The sequence below is a fragment of the Chelon labrosus genome, assembly GCF_963514085.1.
Source record: "Chelon labrosus genome assembly, chromosome: 10".
In the NCBI taxonomy this organism is placed as follows: Eukaryota; Metazoa; Chordata; class Actinopteri; order Mugiliformes; family Mugilidae; genus Chelon; species Chelon labrosus.
This window is the reverse complement of record NC_140360.1, coordinates 336,361-361,830: the sequence shown is the minus strand read 5'-3', so window position 1 is coordinate 361,830 and position 25,470 is coordinate 336,361. Positions and strand designations below refer to the sequence as shown.

The 25,470-nt window shown below is 44.7% G+C and overlaps 3 protein-coding genes across 3 annotated transcripts in view; 2 read left to right on the top strand and 1 right to left on the bottom strand.

Moving 5' to 3' along the window:
- plxnb3 (plexin B3) overlaps window positions 1-25,470 on the bottom strand; it is a 179,449-nt gene that overhangs the window by 68,202 nt on the left and 85,777 nt on the right. The gene's annotated exons all lie outside the window — the stretch shown is intronic.
- On the top strand, window positions 11,390-14,323 carry LOC311494805 (uncharacterized protein). Its single transcript, XM_084554031.1, has 6 exons — window positions 11,390-11,557; window positions 12,553-12,631; window positions 12,715-12,786; window positions 12,882-12,992; window positions 13,082-13,112; window positions 13,226-14,323. Exons 1-6 carry the CDS (start codon window positions 11,543-11,545, stop codon window positions 13,419-13,421), a joined length of 504 nt encoding a protein of 167 aa, XP_084410157.1. The 5' UTR covers window positions 11,390-11,542; the 3' UTR covers window positions 13,422-14,323.
- On the top strand, window positions 15,720-25,244 carry mogat3a (monoacylglycerol O-acyltransferase 3a). Its single transcript, XM_084554026.1, has 9 exons — window positions 15,720-16,038; window positions 16,655-16,833; window positions 16,942-17,002; window positions 19,446-19,589; window positions 22,840-22,970; window positions 23,040-23,083; window positions 23,167-23,257; window positions 23,946-24,054; window positions 24,517-25,244. Exons 1-9 carry the CDS (start codon window positions 15,945-15,947, stop codon window positions 24,669-24,671), a joined length of 1,008 nt encoding a protein of 335 aa, XP_084410152.1. The 5' UTR covers window positions 15,720-15,944; the 3' UTR covers window positions 24,672-25,244.

Genomic DNA, 25,470 nt, shown 5'->3' with positions numbered 1-25,470 from the left:
AGTGCTATTGGCCTATATCCAGTGGGTTGTGAAGGATCCTTACCAGGTTTTCTTATAGGGATCACTACTGCCTCTTTCCAAGCACTTGGTAACCTTCCCTCTTTCCATATTTTGTTATAAAGCTGCAGTAACTTTGTTAACGCTCCTTCCCCTAGGTGTTTTAACATCACATAGCATATCATATCTTTCCCAGGAGAGGTTGGTTTTGATTTATTTAGCCCTCGTCATTTCTGCCAATGTAAATGGTTCATCCATTGCTTCACCTGTTTCTTCCCTCCTGTCTAACACACCTGGATACTGGTTCATTGTTCTTTCTCTTCTCCTCCTCCCCTCTTCTGATAGATTTCCTGTACTGTGTATCTTTGTAAATTACTTTGCCATGATTTCTGCCTTATCTCTGTCAGAGACTGCGGTTTCCTCCCCAGATGTCATGACTGGGTAATCCCATACCCTTCTGTCTCCCCCCATCTTCTTTATCATTCCCCATACCTCTCCCACAGGTGTAGTTCTTCCTATTTTTTCACAAAACTTTCTCCAACTTGTCCTCTTAGCCTGGCGTACTGTTCTTCTCACTCTGCCTGTGCTTTCTTATACTGGATTAAATGTTGTATGTTATGGGTTCTTTTAAGTTGTTTAAATGCTCTATTTCTATTTTTAACAGCCTGATGACATTCCTCTGTCCACCATGGTACCTGTTTCCTTTTCATCTGATTTTTACTCCTAGGAATAGCTCCCTCCGCTGCTTTAATAATTCCTGATGTTACCTGATCATTTATCTCCTCTATATCTCCAGAAATGTCAATTCTTGCCATTGTTTCCTCACTTGCCTCTTGGAACAAATCCCATTTTGCCTTTGCAAAAACCCACTTCAGTATCTGTACACTAGCATTTGCTTCCGCTCTCTCTCCTACTGTACATGACACTGGGTAGTGATCACTACCTACAGTTGAATCTGTCCATACCTCCCAGTTACTAACTCCAGCAATGGAACAAGACACTAAAGTGATGTCTAATGCTGACTCAGTACCTGCAGTTATGTTCACCCTAGTTCCTCTCCCATCATTCATACATACCAAATTTCTTTCATCCATCAACTCTTCAACTATTTTCCCATTTGCGTCTGTTTGCGAGCCCCCCCCCCCCCCCCCCGCACTGTACTGTGAGCATTAAAATCTGCACACCAAATTATCTTGTCTGTCTTGTCCTGATATCTCCAATAGTCGACCCATCTCCAGCCTTTTGCATGGGTTATAATAGTTAATTATAACCACCTTCTCCCTCCTCTCCCACACTTCCACCACTATGTATTCCTGACCCTCCCCCTTTTCCAGCACCCTGTAAGGAATACCTTGCTTGACAAATGTAGCACACCCTCCTCCTCCCCCATGACTTCTGTCTCTCCTTATCACTGTATACCCATGTACCACAAAGTCTAAATTTGGTTTTAACCAGGTTTCCTGAACACATACTATATCCGGTTTTACAGCCATTTCCTTGATGAATTGCTTGAATTCCTGGCCATTGGCCAGTAAACTCCTAGCATTCCATTGTAGAAGAATTACCATAAGTAATATCAACCCACCCATGATGCTTCCTGGCTCGACTGATTTGTAAGGTTCTCCCTCACTTCTTCCCATGTCAGTCCAATTAATCCTAAGTGACTCACTGCTGCTTTGACAATGAGCTGAATTTTAACATTTTTTGATTTTACTTCGGCTGTACTATTGACCACTCCTGCAATGAATGTCACCAAGTCCCTTTTGTCCACATATATCTTGTCACTTGCCCTTTGTTGTGGCTCTTGAACTCCCACAGCCCCTTGCTCATTTGTATCTCTGTTCTGTGCTCTCGACATACTCACAGCCTCTGCATATGTGATTCTTCTTTCCACTCTTACTTTCTGGATGTTTGTTTCCCTTCTCATAACCTCACACCCACCGTATGCCACACTATGAGCTCCTCCACAGCTACAGCATTTGGGCTGCACCCCTGTTCCACATTTCCCATATTCATGGTCCCCCCCACATCTTGCACACCTCCTCTTCTCTTTACAGTTCATGGCTGTGTGTCCAAACCTTTGACACTTAAAACATCTTAATGGTTTTGGCACATACACTCTCACTGGGAAACTCACAAACCCCAGGAGCACTCTCTTGGGCATATTCTCTCCTTCAAACTCAATCATCACTGTTTCACTTTCTTTTTTCACTCCTTCTTTAATTGTTTTCATCCTTTGTGCTTCCTTTACCTTTCCACCTTTGATATTTTTCTTAAGCTCCTCCATTCCTACACTCATAGGCACCCCTGTTATCACTCCTTTACATCCTCCACCATTTTGTGCTCCCACTCTCCTAGTGCTTACCACCTTGTTTTTCCCTATCTCTTTTAATTTTAATGCTTTTTCAGTTTGTTCTTCACTGTGACACCTCACCAACAGATTCCCATCATTTAGCACCTTTGCATATTGTATCTCCCCTATCTTACTAGCCAGAGCTGTTGTTAACAAGAATGGATTTATTTTCTTCATGTTTTCTTGTCCCTTTTCATTAAACCTTATTATAGCAATAAACTTCTCCTGCCTCGGCCTTTGCACTTGTTCAAGCCCTCCCTCCTCACTCTCATATCTCTCATCACGATCCCTTCTTAATCTCTTTTTCCTATTTGCTCGATTGTCTCGGTTTACATCCTCGTATCCTCTCCTCTCCACCTCGATGTCTTCCTCTCTCCCGTCATCAAAATCCATGTCTCCCCAACTGCCTATCTCTGATCCATTCACAGAGCAGTCGTGCTCAACCGCCTCAAATAGATCATCTTTTCCATTTGATTTTCTTGATCGTTTCCTCTTTCGCTGCCAGCTGATGCTTCCGCCATTCTCTCCCCCCGGGTTCTTAGCGCCGCTGGTTCTTCTTCTTCTTCGTGGCCTTTTTCCACGCACTCTTTTCGGTTAATAACTTTCCGTTTCCCCCTATCTGCAGATGTGAGGATCTCTCTTCTTCTTCTTCTTCTTCTGCTTCTTCTTTTTGCAGACACTAACTTCCGGGTCACAGCGCCTCCTGTCGCAGCGGAGCGTTAGCAGCAGCTTTCTCTCCTCTTCTTCTTCTGTGGTTTAGAGCAGAGTGACCAACCTTCTTCTTCTGTGGTTTAGAGCAGTGTGACCAGACCTTCTTCTTCTGTGGTTTAGAGCAGTGTGACCAGACCTTCTTCTTCTGTGGTTTAGAGCAGCGTGACCAGACCTTCTTCTTCTGTGGTTTAGAGCAGAGTGACCAGACCTTCTTCTTCTGTGGTTTAGAGCAGAGTGACCAGACCTTCTTCTTCTGTGGTTTAGAGCAGCGTGGCCAGACCTTCTTCTTCTGTGGTTTAGAGCAGTGTGACCAGACCTTCTTCTTCTGTGGTTTAGAGCAGCGTGACCAGACCTTCTTCTTCTGTGGTTTAGAGCAGAGTGACCAGACCTTCTTCTTCTGTGGTTTAGAGCAGCGTGACGGAGCGAACCATGGACCGAACAGTCTTTTTTAAATTAAACTTTATTAATAAATACAATACAGCGCGAAGAGAAGCTACAAACATTTCAGAATATAACTTTACATAAATACATGAATCCTGAGTTTTAAAGACTTCTTTCATGTTAGTGGAATAGTTTTAATACACTGCTTGACCTCACTGTCAAAGATGGAGAGGAGTGGTTTGTTTATTTGGCTAAATATAAATAATAAGATAATGATATAGAATTGTTTTATGCTTATAGATTAATGACCCATAAAGAATCATCTGTTTATAAAGGTGGATAGTTTTAAACATAAGTTCAGGCGTCCTACTTTAGAGAAAATAAAGTTTGGTATGAAGTTACAAACTGAAGACTGGTTCTTGATGAATTGTTTTAGCCAGTTTATTCTGAACGTATTATTCAAAGTGTAAAAGTCTAAAACGTTAAGGCCGGCCTCATCGTATGAGTTCATTATTTTAATATAGTGAATAATATATAAAGTTAAATCAGAAACAGAGCAGCATGTGTCAGAGGGACAGTCCTTCAGCTTCGTTAATAAAACTCTGTCCTCAGGTCTCTCTCCACTGGTTCGTCAATAATTAGATCAAACTTCAGTTTACATCTGGTTCTTCATCTTAACACCGATACCTCAGTAGGTGATAGAGTGTTTTACATTATATTACAGATAGAAAGGACGTCACAATGTTTAAGATCAGTTATATTTCTTTATGTTCAAGTAAAGTCCAGATGCAGCAGAGAAAGTCTTGATCAGATTAACAGATAAAGTCCCAGCATGCACCGTGACTGAGCACTTTCCCTTTGTATGGTTTTGATGATCTGCTACTGAAATATAAACCAAACCAAACATTATTATAGATTATTATAGATTATTATAGATTATTATAGATCATTATAGATTATTATAGATCATTATAGATTATTATAGATTATTATAGATCATTATAGATCATTATAGATTATAGATTATTATAGATTATTATAGATCATTATAGATTATTATAGATCATTATAGATCATTATAGATTATTACAGATTATTATAGATCATTATAGATTATTATAGATCATTATAGATCATTATAGATTATTATAGATTATTATAGATCATTATGGATTATTATAGATTATTATGGATCATGAATCTATGTTCAACTGTGTCCAAAGCTTCATAGAATCATCAGAGCATGAATCTGAATCATGTGATATAATCTGATATGACTGGAAATATGTTTGTCATGAAGCTGGAGTGAGTCGCGTCACGTAAACAAAAACAGGCGTCAGTCTGTTAGCAAATATTAATTAATTATTATTAATGAAGCAGATTAGTTATGAAGCCCTGGGTTAAAGTAGGACGACGACCTTGACTATGTCTGAGGAAGAGGAGGAGGAGGAAGAGGAGGAGGAAGAGGAGGAGGAGGAGGAGGAGGAGGAGGAGGAGGAGGGGGAGGAAGACGAAGAGGAGGAGGAGGGGGAGGAAGAGGAGGAAGAGGAGGAAGAGGAGGAGGAGGTGGAAGAGGAGGAGGAAGAGGAAGAGGAAGAGGAGGAAGAGGAGGAAGAGGAGGAGGAGGAAGACATGTGACGAGTTCATTACCTTTACCAGAGTTCATTACCTTTACCAGAGTTCATTACCTTTACCTGAGTTCATTACCTTTACCTGAGTTCATTACCTTTACCTGAGTTCTTTACTTTTACCTGAGTTCATTACCTTTACCTGAGTTCATTACTTTTACCTGAGTTCATTACCTTTACCAGAGTTCATTACCTTTACCAGAGTTCATTACCGTTACCTGAGTTCATTACTTTTACCTGAGTCCATTACCTTTACCTGAGTTCATTACCTTTACCTGAGTTCATTACCTTTACCAGAGTTCATTACCTTTACCTGAGTTCAGTACTTTTACCTGAGTTCATTACCTTTACCAGAGTTCATTACCTTTACCTGAGTTTATTACCTTTACCTGAGTTCAGTACTTTTACCTGAGTTCATTACCTTTACCTGAGTTCATTACTTTTACCTGAGTTCATTACCTTTACCTGAGTTCATTACCTTTACCAGAGTTCATTACTTTTACCTGAGTTCATTACCTTTACCAGAGTTCATTACCTTTACCTGAGTTCATTACTTTTACCTGAGTTCATTACTTTTACCTGAGTTCATTACCTTTACCAGAGTTCATTACCTTTACCAGAGTTCATTACTTTTACCAGAGTTCATTACCTTTACCTGAGTTCATTACCGTTACCTGAGTTCATTACTTTTACCTGAGTCCATTACCTTTACCTGAGTTCATTACCGTTACCTGAGTTCATTACTTTTACCTGAGTCCATTACCGTTACCTGAGTTCATTACTTTTACCTGAGTTCGTTACCTTTACCTGAGTTCATTACCTTTACCTGAGTTCATTACTTTTACCTGAGTTCATTACCTTTACCTGAGTCCATTACCTTTACCAGAGTTCATTACCGTTACCTGAGTTCATTACCTTTACCAGAGTTCATTACCGTTACCTGAGTTCATTACTTTTACCTGAGTTCATTACTTTTACCTGAGTTCATTACCTTTACCTGAGTCCATTACCTTTACCAGAGTTCATTACCGTTACCTGAGTTCATTACTTTTACCTGAGTCCATTACCTTTACCTGAGTTCATTACCTTTACCTGAGTTCATTACTTTTACCTGAGTTCATTACCTTTACCTGAGTTCATTACTTTTACCTGAGTTCATGACCTTTACCTTAGTTCATTACTTTTACCTGAGTTCATTACCTTTACCAGAGTTCATTACCTTTACCTGAGTTCATTACTTTTACCTGAGTTCATTACCTTTACCTGAGTTCATTACTTTTACCTGAGTTCATTACTTTTACCTGAGTTCATTACCTTTACCTGAGTTCATTACTTTTACCTGAGTTCATTACTTTTACCAGAGTTTATTACCTTTACCTGAGTCCATTACCTTTACCAGAGTTCCTTACCTTTACCTGAGTTCATTACTTTTACCTGAGTTCATTACCTTTACCTGAGTTCATTACCTTTACCTGAGTTCATTACTTTTACCTGAGTTCATTACCTTTACCTGAGTTCATTACTTTTACCAGAGTTCATTACCTTTACCTGAGTCCATTACTTTTACCTGAGTTCATTACCTTTACCTTAGTTCATTACTTTTACCTGAGTTCATTACCTTTACCTGAGTTCATTACTTTTACCAGAGTTCATTACCTTTACCTGAGTTCATTACCTTTACCTGAGTTCATTACTTTTACCTGAGTTCATTACCTTTACCTGAGTTCATTACTTTTACCTGAGTTCATTACTTTTACCTGAGTTCATTACCTTTACCTGAGTCCATTACTTTTACCTGAGTTCATTACCTTTACCTTAGTTCATTACTTTTACCTGAGTTCATTACCTTTACCTGAGTTCATTACTTTTACCAGAGTTCATTACCTTTACCTGAGTTCATTACCTTTACCTGAGTTCATTACTTTTACCTGAGTTCATTACCTTTACCTGAGTTCATTACTTTTACCTGAGTTCATTACTTTTACCTGAGTTCATTACCTTTACCAGAGTTCATTACCTTTACCTGAGTTCATTACTTTTACCAGAGTTCATTACCTTTACCTTAGTTCATTACTTTTACCTGAGTTCATTACCTTTACCAGAGTTCATTACTTTTACCTGAGTTCATTACCTTTACCTGAGTTCATTACCTTTACCTGAGTTCATTACTTTTACCAGAGTTCATTACCTTTACCTGAGTTCATTACTTTTACCTGAGTTCATTACTTTTTCCTGAGTTCAGTACTTTTACCAGAGTTCATTACCTTTACCTGAGTTCGCTTAGTTCAACTTTAAACTTAGTTGCTCCTCTGAAAAAGAAGGTCATAAATAGGAGGAGGCTAGCTCCATGGTATAATTCAATTCAATTCAATTTTATTTATATAGCGTCAATAACAATACAAATCGTCTCAAGACGCTTTACAAAACCCGGCCTGAAACCCCCAGAGCAGCCTGAAGGAGACGGTGGCAGGAAAAACTCCCTTTAACAGGAAGAAACCTCGAGCAGAACCCAGCTCATATGGAGGGACCCATCTGCCTAAGGCCAGCCGGGTACAGACAGAAGAAAGAGAGAAGAGAACAGCAAAGAGAGAATTCACAGTTGCGCTGTTTAAAACAGGCAGTCCGAAAGCTAGAAAGAATTTGGCATTCCACTAATTCTGAAGAAGCTCGCATAGCCTGGAAAGATAGTTTAACAACTTATAAAAAAGCTCTCAGTAGTATTAGAACAGCATATTATTCATCATTAATAGAAGAAAACAAGAACAACCGCAGATTTCTTTTCAGCACTGTAGCCAGGCTGACAAAGAGCCACAGCTCTGTTGAGCCATCTATTCCTTTAGCCCTCAGTAGTAATGACTTCATGAGCTTCTTTACTAATAAAATTGTTGGCATTAGAGAAAATATTCAAGGCATCCTTCCAACAGCTGTTAAAGATGCAAGTACAGCGACATTAGAAACTTTTGTAAGACCTTATCAATATCTGGAATCCTTCTCCCCAGTAGATCTTCTTGAGCTCTCTTCAACAATTACTGCATCTAAACCATCAACCTGTCTTCTAGATCCAATCCCAACTAAATTGCTCAAAGAAGTTTTTCCATTAATTAACACCTCCATATTGAACCAGATAAATTTATCTTTATTAACAGGATATGTGCCTCAGTCTTTTAAGATTGCTGTAATTAAGCCCTTACTCAAGAAAGCCACTCTAGATCCAGATGTTTTAGCCAACTATAGACCAATCTCCAACCTTCCTTTTATTTCCAAAATTCTAGAAAAAGTTGTTGCTAATCAGTTGTGTGACCACTTAAACAAGAATGGTCTGAAGAGTTTCAGTCAGGTTTTAGAGTTCATCACAGTACAGAAACAGCTTTGGTTAAAGTTACCAATGATCTCCTCATGGCTTCAGACAGTGGACTTGTCTCTATACTTGTTCTGCTAGATCTTAGTGCTGCATTTGACACTATTGATCATAATATTTTACTACAGAGACTTGAAAGTGAGGTCAAGATTAAAGGAACTGCATTAGACTGGTTTGAATCCTATCTATCTGACAGATTCCAGTTTGTTCATGTCAATAATGATTCCTCTACTTATACAAAAGTAAGTTATGGAGTTCCTCAGGGTTCTGTGCTAGGACCAATACTCTTCACGTTATACATGTTGCCATTAGGCAAGATTATTAGAAAACATGGCATAAACTTTCATTGCTACGCAGATGACACCCAGCTATATTTATCTATGAAACCAGATGAAACTAATCAGCTGGTTAAACTCCAAGCATGCCTTAAAGACATAAAGGCTTGGATGACCTGTAATCTCCTACTCTTAAACTCAGACAAAACAGAAGTTATTGTATTCGGTCCTAAGCATCTCAGAGATTCATTATCTAATCACATGGTGTCTTTGGATGGCATTACCTTGGCCTCCAGTACTACTGTAAAAAACCTTGGTGTTATATTTGATGAGGATATGTCCTTTAAATGTCACATAAAGCAAGTGACTAGGACTGCCTTCTTTCACCTGCGTAATATCGTCAAAATTAGGAACATCCTGTCTCAGAGTGATGCTGAAAAACTAGTTCATGCATTTGTGTCGTCCAGACTGGATTATTGTAATTCATTACTGTCTGGCTCCAAATAGCTCTTTAAAAAGCCTCCAATTGATTCAAAATGCCGCAGCAAGAGCATTGACAGGAATTAGCAAGAGAGATCATATTACTCCAGTTTTAGCTTCTCTTCACTGGCTCCCTTTAAAGTCTAGAATAGAATTTAAAATCCTCCTCCTTACATACAAGGCCCTTAAAGGCCTAGCTCCATTGTATCTAAAAGACCTCATTGTACCATATCGTCCCAACAGATCACTTCGGTCTGAAAGTGCAGGCCTACTTGTGGTTCCTAGAATTTCAAAAAGTAGAATGGGAGGCAGAGCTTTCAGCTATCAGGCTCCTCTCCTGTGGAACCAGCTCCCAGTTTGGGTTCGGGAGGCAGACACTCTCTCTATTTTTAAGGTCAGGCTTAAGACTTTCCTTTTTGATCAGGCTTATAGTTAGGGCTGGACTAAAACCATCCCTTAGTTATGCTGCTATAGGCCTAGGCTGCTGGGGGACGATGCACCAAACACATGTCCTCCTTCTTTCTTCTCTCTCCTCTCTTGCATCCTCCACTTTCTTTTCTCTGGCACAGAGCTCTTGCCCTCTAATTTCCTATCTACTACTAGTCATACAATTCTGTGCTATTACTATGTAGAATGTTTACTGCTGTGTGTGTCCCCCTCTCCCCCCCCCCCCCCCCCCCCTTCCCCCCTCTTCCCCCCTCTTCTTGTGAGTATCTCTGGCCTGGAGTGGTGTGTTTCCTGTGGAGCTCTATACTACATCTGTTGTCGTGGTCTCATCAGCCTGCCCAGTCTTCATGGAATCCTGCAGTTATCCACTCCTACCTGAATGAACAATTCTCCAACCTGCCTGTGATTCCTCTTACATTTTCAAACTGTCATGTAACATCATCAGTTTGTATCATCAGATTCCACATGTACACTTTAGTCAGATATGTGTATCTATGACAGATGTATGTTTATCTTGCTGTTCTCTTCTCTCTTTGCTGTTCTCTTCTCTCTTTCTTCTGTCTGTACCCGGCTGGCCTTAGGCAGATGGGTCCCTCCATATGAGCTGGGTTCTGCTCGAGGTTTCTTCCTGTTAAAAGGGAGTTTTTCCTGCCACCGTTGCCTTCAGGCTGCTCTGGGGGTTTCAGGCCGGGTTTTTGTAAAGCGTCTTGAGACGATTTGTATTGTTATTGACGCTATATAAATAAAATTGAATTGAATTACTTTTACCTGAGTTCATTACCTTTACCTGAGTTCATTACCTTTACCTGAGTTCATTACCTTTACCTGAGTTCATTAACTTTACCTGAGTTCATTACTTTTACCTGAGTTCATTACTTTTACCTGAGTTCATTACCTTTACCTGAGTTCATTACTTTTACCTGAGTTCATTACTTTTACCTGAGTTCATCACTTTTACCTGAGTTCATCACTTTTACCTGAGTTCATTACCTTTACCAGAGTTCATTACCTTTACCAGAGTTCATTACTTTTACCTGAGTTCATTACTTTTACCTGAGTTCATTACCTTTACCAGAGTTCATTACTTTTACCTGAGTTCAGTATCTTTACCTGAGTTCATTACTTTTACCAGAGTTCAGTACTTTTACCTGAGTTCATTACCTTTACCAGAATTCATTACTTTTACCTGAGTTCATTACCTTTACCTGAGTTCATTACTTTTACCTGAGTTCATTACTTTTACCTGAGTTCATTACCTTTACCTGAGTTCATTACTTTTACCTGAGTTCATTACCTTTACCAGAGTTCATTACCTTTACCTGAGTTCATTACTTTTACCTGAGTTCAGTACTTTTACCAGAGTTCATTACCTTTACCTGAGTTCATTACTTTTACCTGAGTTCATTACCTTTACCAGAGTTCATTACCTTTACCTGAGTTCATTACCTTTACCTGAGTTCATTACTTTTACCTGAGTTCATTACCTTTACCTGAGTTCAGTACTTTTACCTGAGTTCATTACTTTTACCTGAGTTCATTACTTTTACCAGAAGGAGTTCCGTTCCTCAGACGTCAATCCTCTCTGTGAACACAGTTTGTCAATAAAGATTCGATTCAAAGCCATACAACACTACAACGAGAAATCCTCGGCCACGCCCACTGACGACAACTGACGTCGAGGGTACGTCCCACCGCCCCCTCCACACCTCCCACCAGAGGAGGAGGAGGAGGAGGAGGAGGAGTTCCTGTTGTTAAAAAAAGCCTGAGTTTCGTTGAGGACTCACTTGGATCTGGACGAGAACGACAACATTCAGGCTGCTCTGGGGTTTCATGCCGGTCTTTGTAAAGCGTCTTGAGACGATCTGTATTGTTATTGACGCTATATCAATAAAACTGAATTGAACTGGACATCATGGACAGACTACAGGTGAGTGAGAGGGACAGGTAACTGCAAGCTGCAATATGTTAGCATGTTAGCATGTTAGCATGTTTGAGACTACTATCTGGCCACTTCATCAGGTACACTACTCTAATGTTCAGCATTAGTTCTTTTCATTTTGTACAACTATTGTAATTACATGTGTTCCCAATATTTTGACACCGTAGTCAGTTAGACTAAAAACTACTGATCATCCAGGTGAGCTAGCACCTTCCTGACACCTGGCTCTTCATCATTCAACCTGTACCTAATGAAGTGGCCAACTTTACACTGTTTACGTGACGAGCAGTCGAAAACCAGTTCATGAGGGATCAGAGTTCTGCAGGTGTTTTACCTGAAAGGGACTTAACTAGTCCTGGACCTGCTTCTGTTTCTGGTCCTTCCTGGACTTCGACCTGGTCTTAGTCCTGGTCCTGGACCTGGTTTTAATGCTGTCTTGTCTGACGGTTTACGGCAGGTGAAAGGTGCCTGAAGGCAGCACGTGTACTGAGCCGTTTGTTTTGATAGAGGTGTTACCGAGGGGGCGGGGCTTCCGCGTTTCACTGTGGTGTAACCATGGAGATCTGTTGCCAGGAGACACAAGCAAACAGAGTGGTGACGAAACACCTCAGAGTTTATTTACTGTTTTAAAGTTCAGGTCAGACTGACAACAGCAGAGGAAAAGACTAGGACCTGTACCTGGCCCTGGCCCTGGTCCTGGACCTGGTCCTGGATCTGGTCCTGGACCTGGCCCTGGACCTGGCCCTGGTCCTGGATCTGGTCCTGGTCGGTTTAAAGGGATATTTCAAGATTTATTTCAGGTCTAGTTGCAGTTCTGGTGTGTTTCTGTTTCTGTTTGAGGTCTGAATATAGCCGAGTCTGAGCTGAGAGACACGGGAGGACAGGTGAGGGACAGGGGAGAGACAGGTGTAGACAGGTGAGAGACAGGTTACAGCTGTCTCTTGCTGGAAGGTTGTTTTACATGGACATGTCTCTGGTTCCAGGTGAGCATGGCGTACCTGCTGCTGAGGATGGCGGTGGAACCGAGTGTTGCGATGGCGGGCTGTCCCACATGTCTTGAAGGTAACAAGTTGTCTACCTGTCAGGTTACTGTGTCTGTCCTACTGATACTGACACTCAGTGACTCATCTGTCTCTACCTGTCAGGTTACTTCAGGTTGGAGAACTGCACCAGTGCAGGGGAAGGAATCCGTTGTTGGCCATGCACTAACTGCTCAGGTAAATAAGTAACACTTTCTGTTTCTCTGCAGGTGTGACTGAACCTCAGAACCCATTGGTTGATTGATTGGTTGATTGATCTCTGTGTCCTCCAGCTATCAATCAGCTGACTCTGAGTCTATGCACCGCCGACTCTGACTCCGTTTGTGGAAACCAAACCTCGACCACCTCAGTGGCAGCAGCAGTGACAGCTGTTGGACGGCCAGGTGAGCTCACCTGAAGCAGCTGGTTCCTCCTTCTCAGATGTCACAGGAAGTTTTGTCTCATCTCATCATTTTTTCTTCTTCTCTTTCAGTCTCTCCTCCTGAAATGTGGATCGTTGTGATGTAAGAACTGATCGCCTTCATTGATCTGCGCTGATTTAAAGCTGTTGTCAGGTCTTAGCCTCAGTGTTCTAACGAAGGGGGCGGAGCCTAACTCAGTGTCTTTGTCTCTGCAGGTCTGTGTCTGTGTCTGTGTTCACGGTCCTGCTGCTCAGCCTGTTTCTCATGGCATTGATGTGCAGAAAGCACCAAAGCGACAGGTCCAAAGGCAAAGAGCTCCAACCACTCACGTCAGAGAAGGCCTGTCTACCCTGTGGCTCACCTGTACACACACCTGTACACACCTTCTCTGCAGGCCTGTACCTGCCCTGACTGAACTGCATCTAAAAAAAGTCAAAGTTCCTTTTAGTGTAGACTCAGTCACAACTAAGTAAATCCAGGACCAAGTAAATCCAGGACCAAGTAAATCCAGGACCAAGTAAATCCAGGACGGCTGACGGAAGATGCTGGTGCTGTAGCAGCACACCTGTAGTCCAGGTGCTGCTCTGGTAGGTTCAGGTGTAGCTGAGGTTTAGTTTAGTGCAGGACTAAGTCAGTGTAGGGTAGAAGTTGTCTCTCTGCTCTGTTAACCAGTCAGAAGACAGAACAACGCGTCATGACATCACTTCCTGTGTCAGGCGTTTTTATTGGTCAGGTGTGTTTGAAACACCTGAAAGTGATCAGAGGTCAAAGATGTAAATAGGGTGTGATGTCTCACTCTGCTTGTGGACTGCAGACGTCCGCTCCGAGCGTCACCGTGGCGACAGAGGGGGTCGGATCCTGGTCCACTCCAGCTCCTACAAAATAAAAGTCATTTTTTCAGAAAATGTGAAATGAGAGCGAGACATGTCTCAGATTAGAGACATGATGTATTTATCTAAAAACAAACTGCAAGTAAAGTATTAAAATCAAAGCAGGTCCAGTGCTGGTCCTACATCTCCCATCATGCACCAGGATGGGAGCCTTCAGCTGTGAACATGTTTGTTTGTTGTCATGTGAATCTTGTCATTGAACTCAGCTTAAAGAAAACTAATGATTCATCTTTTATTTCATGTTATGTCTTAATTAGTTGATGAAAGTGTAAATTAATAAACACTTGGTGCAGATAGAAGCTAATTTCCGTCCTTAGTCCTCATCCATTAATAGTAAGGACCTCTGTCCTCGTTAGTCTTAGTTTCTGTCTTTGTTTGTGTCTGATGATAAAACTGCTGTTACTGAACTGTGTCGACTCAATACACGTCTCAATCATCATCCTGGTCGTTCTTTCTTTCTGTTTCTTTGGTTTTCTTTGTTGTGTTACTGCTAAATAGTCGAGACTTTGACATCTTGATGCTGTTGCTGCTCATAACAACACAGATATGTGACTGGTTTTATAAAGAGTCCTGAGACAGGTTGTCATTGACGATATAAATAAAATGTAAATTGAATAGATGTATAAACAGAATATACAGACATGAACAAAGTTGTGAAAATAAAAACCCACAGTGGTCACTAAAATAACATGGACCTCAAAGAGACTCTCAGGTGTGAAGGGTTCCTTCTCCAGACCGCTAATTGCCGCTCTATTCATGGGTTTCACCAGGTCCCTTTCCACAGGTGTTTAAAATCAAGCACCTAGATTATGAATGTAGACTGCATGGTGCTTGATTAAAACACCTGTGGAAAGGGACCTGATGAAACCCATGAATAAAAAGATGTCTGCTCCCAGCCTCTAGCTCCTAGCTCCTAGCCCCTAGCTCCAAGCTACTAGCCCCTAGCCCCTAGCTCCTAGCCCCTAGCTCCTAGTCCCTAGCCCCTAGCTCCTACCTCCTAGCCCCTAGCTCCTACCTCCTAGAGTCTAGCTCCCACCTCCCACCTCCTAGCCCCTAGCTCCTAGCCTCTAGCTCCTAGTCCCTAGCCCCTAGCTCCTACCTCCTAGCCCCTAGCTCCTAGCCCCTAGCTACGAGCTCCTACCTCCTAGCTCCTACCTCCTAGTCTCTAGCTCCCACCTCCTACCTCCAAGCTCCCACCTCCCACCTCCTACCTCCCACCTCCTAGACCCTAGCTACTAGCCCCTACCTCCCACCTCCTAGCCCCTAGCTCCTACCTCCTAGGCCCCAGCTCCTAGCCCCTAGCTCCTACCACCTAGCTACTAGCCCCTAGCCCCTACCTCCCACCTCCTACCACCTAGCTACTAGCTCCTAGCCCCTAGCTCCTACCTCCTAGCCCCTACCTCCCACCTCCTAGCCCCTAGCTACTAGCTCCTACAGTCTCAGTCCTAGTTGCTTGTAGAGACACATCGTTCTGAGAATAAAGTCACACTTTATTTATTTTTTACAGTGCCTCTAACCCTCTTCTATATTGTCAAGTTGTTGTTGAGTGTATTTCTTTTGTTTTTGTTCTATAAACCACAGAGGAGACGTCCTGCGTCTAACTTTGGTTCTGAATCACCCGCTACTTACCGGCTGTAACTATGGCAACCAACCGCCACAAACACTGCGTTACCATGGAGACACGACTATCGGTCGCTGATCAGCACTCGATGAACTTTATTCATAGTTTCAACAACGCACTGCTCGTGTCCGCGGCGTGAACGCGCCTGACTCCAAGCTGTGATTGGGTCAGAGGAACACACCCAGGGGGAGGGTCTTGTACGCATGCGCAGTGATGAAGGGAGCGGGAGCATGTTGAAAAGTTGACTGAAGTTTGTAAGATTTTAACGAAGGACAGAGACAGAAACAGAGAGACAGAGACAGAGAGACAGACAGAGAGACAGAAGGACACAGGAGATCAAGACAGACTGCAGCTCCGACTTCCAGCCTCAACCACCGGGACCTCGCTGCGCTCCTTTACCGGCCACGGAGCTCCACCGCCGGCATGAAGATCGAGTTCGCTCCGCTGAACATCCCCCTGCGGAGGAGGCTGCAGACGGCCGCTGTGCTCCAGTGGGTCTTCTCCTTCCTGGCTCTGGGTAACCTCCTCCAGCTGATCAACAGCTGATCGACAGCTGATCAGAGTCATTGATCAGAAACAGTCAAACATCTCTCATCTGTCTGTCTGTCTGTCTCTCACCTACCTGTCTGTCTCTCACCTGCCTGTCTGTCTGTCTCTCACCTGCCTGTCTGTCTGTCTCTCACCTACCTGTCTGTCTCTCACCTGTCTGTCTGTCTCTCACCTACCTACCTGTCTGTCTGTCTGTCTCTCACCTGTCTGTCTCTCACCTACCTGTCTGTCTCTCACCTGTCTGTCTCTCACCTACCTGTCTGTCTGTCTCTCACCTACCTGTCTGTCTGTCTCTCACCTGCCTGTCTGTCTGTCTCTCACCTGCCTGTCTGTCTGTCTGTCTGTCTCTCACCTACCTACCTGTCTGTCTGTCTGTCTCTCACCTGTCTGTCTGTCTCTCACCTGTCTGTCTGTCTCTCACCTACCTGTCTGTCTCTCACCTGTCTGTCTCTCACCTACCTGTCTGTCTGTCTCTCACCTACCTGTCTGTCTGTCTCTCACCTACCTGTCTGTCTGTCTCTCACCTGCCTGTCTCTCTGTCTCTCACCTACCTACCTGTCTGTCTCTACCTGTCTGTGTCTCAGCTCAGTGCTGTCTGGCGGCCTTCATCCTCCTGGCCCTCTCTGATTGGTGGATGCTGGCGCTGCTCTATGCTGGTTGGCTGTGGCTGGACTGGGACACGCCCACTAGTGGAGGTCGAAGGTCACAGTGGGTCAGGAGCTGGAGCGTCTGGGACAACTTCAGGGACTACTTCCCCATAACAGTAGGTTCTGATCAGTGACAGATGTTGGTTCTAGATGTTGGTTCTAGATTCATGTTCTTTTTATTACCGGTCATTGGTTCTAAATTATTTATCATTTATTAATTACAGCTGATCAAAACTGCTGATCTGAATCCTAAGAAGAATTATATCTTTGGATTCCATCCACATGGTGAGAGACACCTGTCTGTCCCTGACCTGTCTGTCTCTGACCTGTCTGTCTCTCTGACCTGTCTGTCTGTCCCTGACCTGTCTGTCTCTGACGTATCTGTATCTGATGTATCTGTATCTGACCTGTCTGTCTGTCCCTGACCTGTCTGTCTCTCTGACCTGTCTGTCTCTCTGACCTGTCTGTCTGTCCCTGACGTATCTGTATCTGACTTGTCTGTATCTGACCTGTCTGTCTCTCTGACCTGTCTGTCTGTCCCTGACCTGTCTGTCCCTGACGTATCTGTATCTGACCTGTCTGTCTGTCCCTGACCTGTCTGTCCCTGACCTGTCTGTCTCTGACCTGTCTGTCTCTGACCTGTCTGTCTGTCCCTGACCTGTCTGTCCCTGACCTGTCTGTCTCTGACGTATCTGTATCTGACCTGTCTGTCTGTCCCTGACCTGTCTGTCTCTGACCTGTCTGTCTGTCCCTGACCTGTCTGTCTGTCCCTGACCTGTCTGTCTCTGATGTATCTGTATCTGACCTGTCTGTCTGTCCCTGACCTGTCTGTCCCTGACCTGTCTGTCTCTGACCTGTCTGTCTGTCTCTGATGTATCTGTCTCTGACCTGTCTGTGTCTGACCTGTCTGTCTGTCTCTGATGTATCTGTCTCTGACCTGTCTGTCTCTGACCTGTCTGTCTGTCTCTGATGTATCTGTCTCTGAACTGTCTGTCTGTCCCTGATGTATCTGTATCTGACCTGTCTGTCTGTCCCTGACCTGTCCCTGACCTGTCTGTCCCTGACCTGTCTTTCTCTCACCTGTCTGTCTCTGACGTATCTGTCCCTGACCTGTCTCTCTGATCTGTCTGTCCCTGACCTGTCTGTCTCTGACCTGTCTGTCTGTCCCTGACGTATCTGTATCTGACCTGTCTGTATCTGACCTGTCCGTCTCTCTGACCTGTCTGTCTGTCCCTGATGTATCTGTCTCTGACCTGTCTGTCTCACCTGTCTGTCTCTGACCTGTCTGTCTCTGACGTATCTGTCCCTGATGTATCTGTATCTGACCTGTCTGTCCCTGACCTGTCTGTCCCTGACCTGTCTGTCTGTCCCTGACCTGTCTCTCTGACCTGTCTGTCTGTCCCTGACGTATCTGTCCCTGACCTGTCTCTCTGATCTGTCTGTCCCTGACCTGTCTGTCTCTGACCTGTCTGTCTCTCTGACCTGTCTGTCTGTCCCTGATGTATCTGTCTCTCACCTGTCTGTCTCTGACCTGTCTGTCCCTGACCTGTGTCTCACCTGTCTGTCCCTGACGTATCTGTCTCTGACCTGTCTCTGACCTGTCTGTCTGACCTGTCTGTCTCTGACGTATCTGTCCCTGATGTATCTGTATCTGACCTGTCTGTCTCTCTGACCTGTCTCTCTGACCTGTCTGTATCTGACCTGTCTGTCTGTCCCTGACCTGTCCCTGACCTGTCTGTCTCACCTGTCTGTCTCACCTGTCTGTCTGTCCCTGACCTGTCTGTCCCTGACCTGTCTGTCTCTGACCTGTCTGTCTGTCTCTGATGTATCTGTCTCTGACCTGTCTGTGTCTGACCTGTCTGTCTGTCTCTGATGTATCTGTCTCTGACCTGTCTGTCTCTGACCTGTCTGTCTGTCTCTGATGTATCTGTCTCTGAACTGTCTGTCTGTCCCTGATGTATCTGTATCTGACCTGTCTGTCTGTCCCTGACCTGTCCCTGACCTGTCTGTCCCTGACCTGTCTTTCTCTCACCTGTCTGTCTCTGACGTATCTGTCCCTGACCTGTCTCTCTGATCTGTCTGTCCCTGACCTGTCTGTCTCTGACCTGTCTGTCTGTCCCTGACGTATCTGTATCTGACCTGTCTGTATCTGACCTGTCTGTCTCTCTGACCTGTCTGTCTGTCCCTGATGTATCTGTCTCTGACCTGTCTGTCTCACCTGTCTGTCTCTGACCTGTCTGTCTCTGACGTATCTGTCCCTGATGTATCTGTATCTGACCTGTCTGTCCCTGACCTGTCTGTCCCTGACCTGTCTGTCTGTCCCTGACCTGTCTCTCTGACCTGTCTGTCTGTCCCTGACGTATCTGTCCCTGACCTGTCTCTCTGATCTGTCTGTCCCTGACCTGTCTGTCTCTGACCTGTCTGTCTCTCTGACCTGTCTGTCTGTCCCTGATGTATCTGTCTCTCACCTGTCTGTCTCTGACCTGTCTGTCCCTGACCTGTGTCTCACCTGTCTGTCCCTGACGTATCAGTCTCTGACGTATCTGTCTCTGACCTGTCTCTGACCTGTCTGTCTCTGACGTATCTGTCCCTGATGTATCTGTATCTGACCTGTCTGTCTCTCTGACCTGTCTGTATCTGACCTGTCTGTCTGTCCCTGACCTGTCCCTGACCTGTCTGTCTCACCTGTCTGTCTCACCTGTCTGTCTCTGACCTGTCTGTCTCTCAGGTGTCCTGGTAGCGGGGGCCTTTGGTAACTTCTGTACTGAGGCGACTGGTTTCTCTCGTCTGTTTCCTGGACTCAAGTCTCATCTGTTGATGCTGCCGTTCTGGTTCAGAGTCCCACTGTTCAGAGACTACATCATGACTGGAGGTACCCACCTGTCTGTCTCTCTGACCTGTCTGTCTGCCTGTCCGTCTGTCTGTCTGTCTGTCTGCCTGTCTTACTGTCTGCCTGTCTGTCTACCTGTCTGTCTGCCTGTCTGCCTGTCTTACTGTCTGCCTGTCTGTCTGTCTGTCTTACTGTCTGCCTGTCTGTCTTACTGTCTGTCTGTCTGTCTGTCTGTCTGTCTGTCTACCTGTCTGTCTGTCTGTCTGTCTGTCTGTCTGTCTGTCCGTCTGTCTGTCCGTCTGTCTGTCTGTCTACCTGTCTGTCTGTCTGTCCGTCTGTCTGTCTGTCTGTCTGTCTACCTGTCTGTCTGTCTGTCTGCCTGCCTGCCTGTCTGTCTGTCTACCTGTCTGTCTGTCTGTCTTACTGTCTGTCTGCCTGTCTGCCTGTCTGTCTGCCTGTCTGTCTGTCTGTCTTACTGTCTGCCTGTCTACCTGTCTGTCTGTCTGCCTGTCTGTCTGCCTGTCTGTCTGTCTGTCTGTCTTACTGTCTGCCTGTCTACCTGTCTGTCTGTCTGTCTGTCTTACTGTCTGTCTGCCTGTCTGTCTGTCTACCTGTCTGTCTGCCTGTCTGTCTACCTGTCTACCTGTCTGTCTGTCTACCTGTCTTACTGTCTACCTGTCTTACTGTCTGTCTGTCTGTCTGTCTGTCTGTCTGTCTACCTGTCTGTCTGTCTACCTGTCTGTCTGTCTGTCTGTCTGTCTACCTGTCTGCCTGTCTGCCTGTCTGTCTGTCTACCTGTCTGTCTGCCTGTCTGTCTACCTGTCTACCTGTCTGTCTGTCTACCTGTCTTACTGTCTACCTGTCTTACTGTCTGTCTGTCTGTCTGCCTGTCTGTCTGTCTGTCTGCCTGTCTGTCTACCTGTCTGTCTGTCTGTCTGTCTGCCTGTCTACCTGTCTGTCTTACTGTCTGCCTGTCTGTCTGCCTGTCTGCCTGTCTGCCTGTCTGTCTGTCTGTTTGTCTGTCTACCTGTCTGTCTGTCTGTCTTACTGTCTGTCTTACTGTCTGCCTGTCTGTCTGCCTGTCTGCCTGTCTGTCTGTCTGTCTGTCTACCTGTCTGTCTGTCTGTCTTACTGTCTGTCTTACTGTCTGCCTGTCTGTCTGCCTGTCTGTCTGTCTGTCTGTCTTACTGTCTGCCTGTCTACCTGTCTGTCTGTCTGCCTGTCTGTCTGCCTGTCTGTCTGTCTGTCTGTCTTACTGTCTGCCTGTCTACCTGTCTGTCTGTCTGTCTGTCTTACTGTCTGTCTGCCTGTCTGTCTGTCTACCTGTCTGTCTGCCTGTCTGTCTACCTGTCTACCTGTCTGTCTGTCTACCTGTCTTACTGTCTGTCTGTCTGTCTGTCTGTCTGTCTGTCTGTCTACCTGTCTGTCTGTCTGTCTGTCTGTCTGTCTGCCTGTCTGTCTGTCTACCTGTCTGTCTGCCTGTCTGCCTGTCTGTCTACCTGTCTACCTGTCTGTCTGTCTACCTGTCTGTCTGTCTACCTGTCTTACTGTCTACCTGTCTTACTGTCTGTCTGTCTGTCTGCCTGTCTGTCTGTCTGTCTGCCTGTCTGTCTACCTGTCTGTCTGTCTGTCTGTCTGCCTGTCTACCTGTCTGTCTTACTGTCTGCCTGTCTGTCTTACTGTCTGCCTGTCTGTCTTACTGTCTGTCTACCTGTCTACCTGTCTTACTGTCTACCTGTCTTACTGTCTACCTGTCTGTCTACCTGTCTGTCTGTCTACCTGTCTGTCTGCCTGTCTGTCTACCTACCTGTCTACCTGTCTGTCTGTCTGTCTGCCTGTCTACCTGTCTGCCTGTCTACCTGTCTGTCTGTCTGTCTGCCTGTCTGTCTACCTGTCTACCTGCCTGTCTGTCTGCCTGTCTACCTGTCTGCCTGTCTACCTGTCTGTCTGTCTGTCTGTCTGTCTGCCTGTCTACCTGTCTGTCTGTCTGTCTTACTGTCTGCCTGTCTGTCTTACTGTCTGTCTACCTGTCTTACTGTCTACCTGTCTGTCTACCTGTCTGTCTACCTGTCTGTCTCTCTGACCTGTCTGTCTCTCTGCCTGTCTACCTGTCTGTCTGTCTGTCTACCTGTCTGTCTACCTGTCTGTCTCTCTGACCTGTCTGTCTCTCTGACCTGTCTGTCCGTCTGTCTACCTGTCTGTCTCTCTGACCTGTCTGTCTCTCTGCCTGTCTACCTGTCTCTCTGCCTGTCTACCTGTCTGTCTGCCTGCCTGTCTGTCTGTCTTACTGTCTGTCTTACTGTCTGTCTTACTGTCTGCCTGTCTACCTGTCTGTCTACCTGTCTGTCTTACTGTCTACCTGTCTGTCTTACTGTCTGTCTGTCTGTCTGCCTGTCTACCTGTCTGTCTGCCTGTCTGCCTGTCTGTCTGTCTGTCTTACTGTCTGTCTTACTGTCTGCCTGTCTACCTGTCTGTCTGCCTGCCTGTCTGTCTTACTGTCTGTCTTACTGTCTGCCTGTCTACCTGTCTGTCTGCCTGTCTGTCTACCTGTCTACCTGTCTGTCTGTCTGCCTGTCTACCTGTCTGCCTGTCTGCCTGTCTGTCTTACTGTCTGTCTTACTGTCTGTCTGTCTGTCTACCTGTCTACCTGTCTACCTGTCTTACTGTCTACCTGTCTGCCTGTCTGTCTGTGCAGTAGTTGATCAGAGATCTTCAGACTGACACTTTAAACATCTTTGTTGAAGTGTTTCTTCATCGTGAACTCTGCTACAGGAAACGTTGACTAACTAAGTTTCTCAACCAGAGTCTGGGCAACAGGTCAGAGCAGGAGGAGGCTGAAACAGGCTCTCTGATTGGCTCATGGGTCAGCCAATCAGAGCGTCTGTTTCAGCTACTGATTGTCTGATGATCATCTGACCCATTGGTCCTGGGAGTCCTTCATTTTAAACCTTTAAACTAGTAACACGTGACGTATCCTTGTTATTTTGTACTTATACTTAGTACTTATACTTAGTACTTATACTTAGTTAACGGATTTATTTCTATTTTCTACTTTTTACTGTCTCTGCTCTTGGCTTGCATCAGGACCAGAGTAACTAATTCTGTTTGTGTTGAAATAACAATAAAAACTCCTTGAACTGCAGGACATTCTGGGTTTTACAGATGGTGTTCATGGACCCTGAACACACCACATGCTAATAAATAACTCTCATCCTGGTCGTCTTCCTCTGTAGCTGCATGTGTTTAAAATGGAGGAAGATTCAACCAATCAAGAGACGATGTCTGTCTCCAGGTCTGGTGTCCAGCTCTAAGTCCAGTCTGTCTTACCTGGTCAGTCGTCCTGAAGGAGGAAACATTGCTGTCATCGCAGTGGGCGGAGCTCCAGAGGCTCTGGATGCTCGACCTGGAGCTTTGACCCTGCAGGTGCGTTTCATTTAGTCACCTGGTGTCAACAGGTTCAGTCACACTTAATGTCTGGACTCTGTCTTTCAGGTACAAAACAGGAAGGGCTTCATCAAACTGGCTCTCAAACACGGGTGGGTGGAGCTTAATGAAGGTGTGTGGCGCATATAGAAAGGGGCGGGGCTACAGATCTTTTCCTGTGTGTGCATGTGCGCAGAGCTCAACTGGTTCCAGTCTTCTCTTTTGGAGAGAACGAGTTGTTTGATCAGATGGAGAATCCCACCGGCTCTCCTCTGAGGGCCCTGCAGGTCAGAACTCACCACAGCTAGCCTCCAGCTAACCTTTAGCTAACCTTTAGCTAGCCTCCAGCTAAGCTTTAGCTAGCCTCCAGCTAACCTTTAGCTAACCTCTGGCTAAACTTTAGCTGGCCTCCAGCTAACCTCCAGCTAGCCTCCAGCTAACCTTTAGCTAGCCTCCAGCTAACCTTTAGCTAACCTCTAACTAAACTTTAGCTAACCTCCAGCTAACCTTTAGCTAACCTCCAGCTTACTTTTAGCTAGCCTCCAGCTAAACTTTAGCTAGCCTCCAGCTAACCTTTAGCTAACCTCCGGCTAACCTTTAGCTAACCTCTAACTAAACTTTAGCTAACCTCCAGCTAACCTTTAGCTAACCTTTAGCTAACCTCCAGCTTACTTTTAGCTAGCCTCCAGCTAAACTTTAGCTAGCCTCCAGCTAACCTCCAGCTAGCCTCCAGCTAACCTTTAGCTAGCCTCCAGCTAACCTTTAGCTAACCTCTAACTAAACTTTAGCTAACCTCCAGCTAACCTTTAGCTAACCTCCAACTATATTCTGAGGGCCCTGCAGGTCAGAACTAACCTCCAGCTAGCCTCCAGCTAACCTCCTACAAACTGACTGAAACTCTACAGAGTCAGGTTACCTGGCTAATGAAGGTGTGTTAGTATTATGGGATCTCAGCGCGTTTTTCTGTGATCTCAGAACCGGCTGCAAAGCATCATGGGAGTAGCGATGCCACTGTTTCACGCCAGAGGAGTATTCCAATACAACTTTGGACTAATGCCGTACCGGAAGCCCATCTTCACTGTTGGTATGTTTGCAACATTCAGCTAACGTTTAGCTAACGTAGCTGAAGCTAATGTTAAACAAACATTGCATCAGATAGATCATCATCAGTTAGTGTCAGTTACCGTCAGCTAGCATCTGCTAGCATGAGTTAGCGTCAGTTAGGGTTAGTTAGCATCAATTACCATCAGTTAGCATCTGCTAGCATCAGTTAGGGTTAGTTAGCATTAATTATCAGGTAGCATCTGCTAGCGTCAGTTAGGATTAGTTAGCATCAATTAACATCAGTTAGCATCTGCTAGCGTCAGTTAGGGTTAGTTTGCATCAATTATCATCAGGTAGCATCTGCTAGCGTCAGTTAGGGTTAGTTAGCATCAATTACCATCAGTTAGCATCTGCTAGCGTCAGTTAGGGTTAGTTAGCATCAATTAACATCAGTTAGCATCAGTGATCCTGTTGCCACATGTCTCTCTCTCTCTGTCTTCAGTGGGGAAGCCTATCTCGGTCGTCCAGACTCCCAGTCCCAGCAGTGAGGACATCGAGCGTCTTCATAAAATTTACCTGCAGAGTCTGACTGAACTGTTTGAGCAGCACAAACACAACTACGGCCTGGACGAGCATCAGCACCTGACTTTCATCTGACACCTGAAGTAAACACGCGGATATGGTCAGAGGACGAGCTGTCAACACCTGACCTCCATATGACCTCTGTATGACCTCCATATGACCTCTGTATGACCTCTGCATGACCTCTGATGATGTTAAAGCTTTAACTGTTTGATTGACAGGCTCTTCCATTGCGCAGCACCATGCTAACACTGCTAGCATTCCTCTGACTCATTGATTTAAATGAGAAATGCTAACACTTGTAGCAGTTCATTATTATTGTGTTGCAGCTAACCGTGCACCATAGCTACCAACTGGTTATCATTTTATTTTATTTAAACATGTATGTTGAGCTATAACTGGTTAGCGCTGGTTAGCGCTGGTAGCACATTCCTAATACTGAAGCAGCATTGCTAGCACTTCCCAGTGTTGAATATTGTCTGTTGGTTTAGCCGTTATGCTAACACTGTGATACTAGGAGTAGTATCAGTGAAATGCTAACAGTGCTAGCCATGCTCACTGGTGTAAATGAGGAATGCTAACAGTTTTTATTTGGGCGTTCAAGGAGTTTCTGTTGTTTCTGTGTAATAAAGATAAATGATGATGTGATTGATTGACAGGTGATTGATTGACAGGTGATTGAGTATAAACTGATTATCAGACTATATGTTTATAATCTGGTAATTTGTAGGTTTGGTTCCTCCTACTCTTGAATTCTACACTGCATTTATTTATTTCTACTCTCGTTCCTACTGGACCGCTTCACAGAACAACTGTCATGGCAACTGTCAATCATTGTGATGTCACTTCCTGTTTCTTCCTGATAATAGAACAG

What these genes read in the sequence shown, in the direction of transcription:
- LOC311494805 (XM_084554031.1), top strand. An exon ending in CTGTCCCACATGTCTTGAAG is followed by an intron (nt 12,632 to 12,714) that starts GTAACAAGTTGT and finishes TCTACCTGTCAG; the next exon opens with GTTACTTCAGGTTGGAGAAC. An exon ending in GAAATGTGGATCGTTGTGAT is followed by an intron (nt 13,113 to 13,225) that starts GTAAGAACTGAT and finishes TTGTCTCTGCAG; the next exon opens with GTCTGTGTCTGTGTCTGTGT.
- mogat3a (XM_084554026.1), top strand. Translation starts at nt 15,945, where the DNA reads ATGAAGATCGAGTTCGCTCCGCTGAACATCCCCCTGCGGAGGAGGCTG. An exon ending in CTTCTCCTTCCTGGCTCTGG is followed by an intron (nt 16,039 to 16,654) that starts GTAACCTCCTCC and finishes TCTGTGTCTCAG; the next exon opens with CTCAGTGCTGTCTGGCGGCC. An exon ending in GGGACTACTTCCCCATAACA is followed by an intron (nt 16,834 to 16,941) that starts GTAGGTTCTGAT and finishes TATTAATTACAG; the next exon opens with CTGATCAAAACTGCTGATCT.